We start from the raw sequence: 5,307 nt of genomic DNA on the forward strand, positions 1-5,307 counted from the left end.
AACTTGGTTCCATTTTCCCCCTTACTTTCAGGCACCCCAATCAGACGTAGATTTGGTCTTTTTACATAATCCCAGACTTCTTGCAGGCTTTGTTCATTTCTTTTTCTTCTTTTTTCTTTTGGTTTCTCTTCTAGCTTCATTTCATTCATTTGATCCTCAATCGCTGATACTCTTTCTTCCAGTTGATCGAGTCAGTTACTGAAGCTTGTGCATGTGTCACGTATTTCTCGTGTCATGGTTTTCATCTCTGTCATTTCGTTTATGACCTTCTCTGCATTAATTATTCTAGCTGTCAATTCTTCCACTTTTTTCAAGATTTTTAGTTTCTTTGCGCTGGGTACGTAATTCCTCCTTTAGCTCTGAGAAGTTTGATGGACTGAAGCCTTCTCTCATCTCGTCAGAGTCATTCTCTGACCAGCTTCGATCCGTTGCTGGCGATGAGCTGCGCTCCTTTGCAGGGGGAGATGCGCCCTTATTTTTTGAATTTCCAGATTTTCTGCCCTGCTTCTTCCCCATCTTTGTGGTTTTATCTGCCTCTGATCTTTGATGATGGTGACGTACTGATGGGGTTTTGGTATAGGTGTCCTTCCTGTTTGATAGTTTTCCTTCTAACAGTCAGGACCCTCAGCTGTAGGTCTGTTGGAGATTGCTTGAGGTCCACTCCAGACCCTGTTTGCCTGGATACCAGCAGCAGAGGTTGCAGAAGATAGAATATTGCTGAACAGCGAGTGTACCTGTCTGATTCTTACTTTGGAAGCTTCCTCTCAGGGGTGTACTCCACCTTGTGAGGTGTGGGGTGTCAGACTGCCCCTAGTGGGGGATGTCTCCCAGTTAGGCTACTCAGGGGTCAGGGACCCACTTGAGCAGGCAGTCTGTCCCTTCTCAGATCTCAACCTCCATGTGGGGAGATCCATGGCTCTCTTCAAAGCTGTCAGACAGAGTCGTTTGCGTCTGCAGAGGTTTCTGCTGCTTTTTTTGTTGTTGTTGTTTAGCTGTGCCCTGTCCCCAGAGGTAGAGTCTACAGAGACAGGCAGGTTTCCTTGAGCTGCTGTGAGCTCCACCCAGTTCGAGCTTCCCAGCGGCTTTGTTTACCTACTTAAGCCTCAGCAATGGTGGGCACCCCTCCCCCAGCCTGGCTGCTGCCTTGCGGTTAGATCGCAGACTGCTGTGCTAGCAATGAGGGAGGCTTCGTGGCTGTGGGACCCTCCCAGCCAGGTGTGGGATATAATCTCCTGGTGTGCCCGTTTGCTTACAGCGCAGTATTGGGGTGGGAGTTACCCGATTTTCCAGGTGTTGTGTGTCTCAGTTCCTCTGGCTAGGAAAAGGAATTCCCTTCCCCCTTGAGCTTCCCAGGTGAGGCGATGCCTCGCCCTGCTTCAGCTCTCGCTGGTCAGGCTTCAGCAGGTGACCAGCAGTGATTGTCCGGCACTCCCTAGTGAGATGACCCCAGTACCTCAGTTGAAAATGCAGAAATCACCAGTCTTCTGTTGCGCTCGCATTGGGAGTTGGAGACTGGAGCTGTTCTTATTCGGCCGTCATGCTCCGTCCCCTATAAGCATTAACTCTTATTGGGAGCATTTTTATTCCTTTAGTAGAATGAATATTCCTGAAAGACTAAGGTCTAAAGTGCATTGATACTGGATTAAATTTCAAATTCATGTGAAATGTACACCTGTATTACATGAAGGGAGTGTATTCTACGTTAGTCATTCTCAAGCTGTCAGAAATGAGGGAAGAACAAGTAACATTTATTAGATCTGGTATAAAATGAGACAGGCAACTCTGAGAACATCCTGAAGCACATTATGAAATTTACGTGGTAGTCAAAACCTCTGAAAGTTTTTTCTCGGCGTTTATGTTAACAGTGGTGATTTCAGTTGACCAGTCTTAGAAAGAATTGGTATACACAGAAGCATTCCAAAAACAAGTGTTATTGGAATGTCAAATATCAGTTATTCTGGTGATCATTAACTTTTAATTTATAAAGTTTTAAAAATAATACTGTTCAGTTCATTTGCCTGACATTTTTATGTATTTTGAAGTTTATAAGTACTAAACTTATCGAATATACTGAATATCTGTTATACATAATTATATAATAACATACTACATAATAATATATTGGACATAACACATCCAATATACCAAATTTGTGAGAGTTGAAGGGGGATCAATTTGAACTTTGTCTTGATAAAAGAAACAAATTATGAAAAGAAGTTTTTTTCTTCTGTTTATAAAATTTGTTCTGTAATATGCCTATTGTAAATTCTTAGAATGAACAAAGAATAATTCATGTCTTGTTTTAACATATTTTTTACTGTTTTGTCATACCTTGATATGGCTTTCTACAGTTATCCTCTACTTTATGATTGATTTGTATAGCACAATCATTGAAAAGATTAATTTGCAAAAATAGACACGTAATTGTCTGCTTGCTAAACACCTGCCTTGGTTTTTTGAAATTCAACTCATTTCGCTTGATGCCCATCAAATTGATTGTTTTCCTTCAGTTAACTGTTTTGTATGCCAGATCTTCATTTGCATGTATAATTCAAGTAGTTTTCCAAAATCACTCTAATTCACAATGAAATCATGTCATTTTTTGGGGGGGGATAATAGTGTGTAAGTTTGTGGGGTTTTTGTTTTTTGTTTTTTTGTTTTTACTTTTACTCTAAATCTGTGTGGTTCTTGAGTTTGCATAGTGAAGGTTTGGATAGTGAGTAACACCATGTAATCTGCTGTGTTGGGTGCTGAGTTTTGGATGATGAGTATCAAGAGTTTGGATAGTGGGGGATTTTTCTGAAAAGTTAGTTAAATCTCTTCAGTTTCAGAGCTCAGATTGCTGAAATTTCAATGGTAAAGGATATCTGTATCTACATTATATAACCTAGGTGTTTATAAGACTGGATGTTGACTTCACAGACAGGGTTGAACTAGTGATAAGTGAGGAGAGATGTTCGAATGGCGGCTCATTTTTAAATAATACCTTGATTAGTGAATCTTTCCATACTATGAAACTTTTGCCTTTCTGTAAAACCTTGTAACTGCAGAAGTTCAGATAATGAATACTAGGATTCGAGGGAACCCTAATTATGAACATTTCATAGATAGAAAGTAATAACTAAAATGACTTTCATCAGAATAGTTTGCAATGAATGAGTGCTCTGCTCTTTATTATATTGAGAACATTAGACTTTCAGACTAAGATTTGAAAAAGATGCAATTTACGTTTCCACCTTCTGGTCCTCTTAAATGTATTCCACCTACACACTCACTGCCTTCTTACTGTCTTTCTCCAACTGCAAAAACTTTTCCAGTTCTCTGCAACCCAAGGAAATGCTGTTGAATGAAGTGAAACTCAGTGTGGTTGTTTATTTTAGGAATCGTTACAACTTAGAAGAAATAGCATCTGAGTCAGTGCCTTTCTTGTTTCATAAATTAAAAGCAGATGTTTAATGGGTGGGTGGTTTTATGGTTTCTAGTTATCCATACAGCCAAATAGACATAGATGGCAATATCAGAAATCAATATAAATATTCTATGATTAAATGATAAATGGCCTAATATAAGGCTGATTTCCTTCTGTGTTTCAACTTTGATTCTTTCTAAATGCTAGTTTTTGCTGCGTTTAAAGGTGCCATCACCCTTCTTGCTTTATTCTCTAGGCCCTTAACCAGTTGTTCGAGAAAATCATGGCATTAGACATTGATGAGCGCCACCTACTGCGTCTTGGCCATGGAGAAGAAGAGCTGGAGACAGAGAAAGATTTCAGCAGGTGGGCAAATGGGAGTGTAAAAAAGGATTTTTTATTTTCTTATTTCTTTTATTATATTAAAGAAGAAGAGAGCAATGAATACTCAAACTTAATTCTAAAAGGTTCTAATATAACTAACTAAGTCTGTATGTTGACCTAGAAATCTGGTCATGATGTCCCTCAGTTCCAATTGTATATGTTTATGCCATTTTGTCTTCAAACATATAGTTTTATTAATGAAGAGGATGATCTTGTTAATCTTTTTAAAATTACAGATTGCCTTTGGCTTTCTATTTATTGAGGTAATTTTTAATGTTACCAATTCAAACCTGTACAACTTTAAATGGTTCCTTTCTCACATCTTATTCAGGTATTTAATTTGCATATATTTTAGATACCAGTTAGGAGGTTGATTTATTTATTGAAATAGAAATTACCAGAGGCTGACGCAGGAGAATCGCTGGAGCCCGGCAGGCAGAGGTTGCAGTGAGCCGAGATTGCGCTGTTGCACTCCAGCCTAGTGACAGAGCGAGAGCGAGACTCCGTCTCAAAAAAAAAAAAGAAAAAGAAATGCAAATTAATGATTAATGATAACATAAGATTTGGGGTTATAACTTCAGATACTTATTGCCAGTTTGGCTGGACTTTATGTTTGATATTACATACTGTAAATTGACTAAAACTTTACAAGTCGGGTTTCTTCTGCCATTAGTATTTTAATTTTTTTCCTTCAAAGTTGCTTTATGTCTCATTTTATTTATATTTAAATCCATTTTTAAAGCCCAATTTTAGATAATAAGCACAATTAACAGCTGGACATATTTAATGTAGCCTTTGGCTATTAAACATGATCTTTGACGAATTCATCATAGACATTAAAAGAGTTTTAAATTATTATGTGATCTATTTTGAGTTCTTGTGTTATAGAGCTTACCAAACACTTAGCTTCTAAAAAGTCACTATGTTGCAGAGGGCAAAGAACAACATGTCATAAGTTATTTAGGGCTCTATAATCTTATTTTCAGATTATCCAGTAATACTTTTGAATTAATCCCATAAGTATTTCCTCATTTTAAAGCCAACTTACAAAGGTAGGTTAGATTCTAAAATCTAATAATTCAGAATTCAGTGAACATGACGGTACTAATAGAATGTTTGACTATAATTACAATTATATTGAAGTAGAATTTATAGTTTTTAAAGAATATTAGAATGGGGTAGAATTTTTACAATGATTTCAGGTACCACCAAATTTGTTAGAAGAAAATATAATTTTTTTCTTCTGATACATAACCTAGATATTGTTAGTTTGCATATTTGATTGGACATATTCTTTCTTTCTTACAATTGAAAAGAAAAGTCATAACTGTTGTTTCACAATAAAAGTAATATCACTTTCTCTGAAGAAAAAATTGTAAAATCTGGTGAAGTTGTAGAGAAGGAATGGTTATCCATAGTTATACTATCCTAAAACAACTTTTTGCTAGTCTTTTTCTATAATGCTGTTATTTGTAATTTTTATGTTGCTTTTTTTTTTTTTTTTTTTTTTTTGA

At 36.9% G+C, this 5,307-nt stretch overlaps 1 protein-coding gene across 2 annotated transcripts in view; it reads left to right on the forward strand.

Annotated features, from left to right (window-relative positions):
• The window catches only part of AQR (aquarius intron-binding spliceosomal factor), a 136,459-nt gene that overhangs the window by 93,402 nt on the left and 37,750 nt on the right, over positions 1-5,307 (forward strand). For both annotated transcript variants that reach the window (XM_026456343.2, XM_026456344.1), the window contains exon 24: positions 3,666-3,775. In XM_026456343.2, the coding sequence (XP_026312128.1) occupies positions 3,666-3,775 (110 nt within the window). The remainder of the gene's footprint in view (positions 1-3,665; positions 3,776-5,307) is intronic.

This window comes from Piliocolobus tephrosceles, chromosome 6 (genome assembly GCF_002776525.5).
Source record: "Piliocolobus tephrosceles isolate RC106 chromosome 6, ASM277652v3, whole genome shotgun sequence".
Taxonomy (NCBI): Eukaryota; Metazoa; Chordata; class Mammalia; order Primates; family Cercopithecidae; genus Piliocolobus; species Piliocolobus tephrosceles.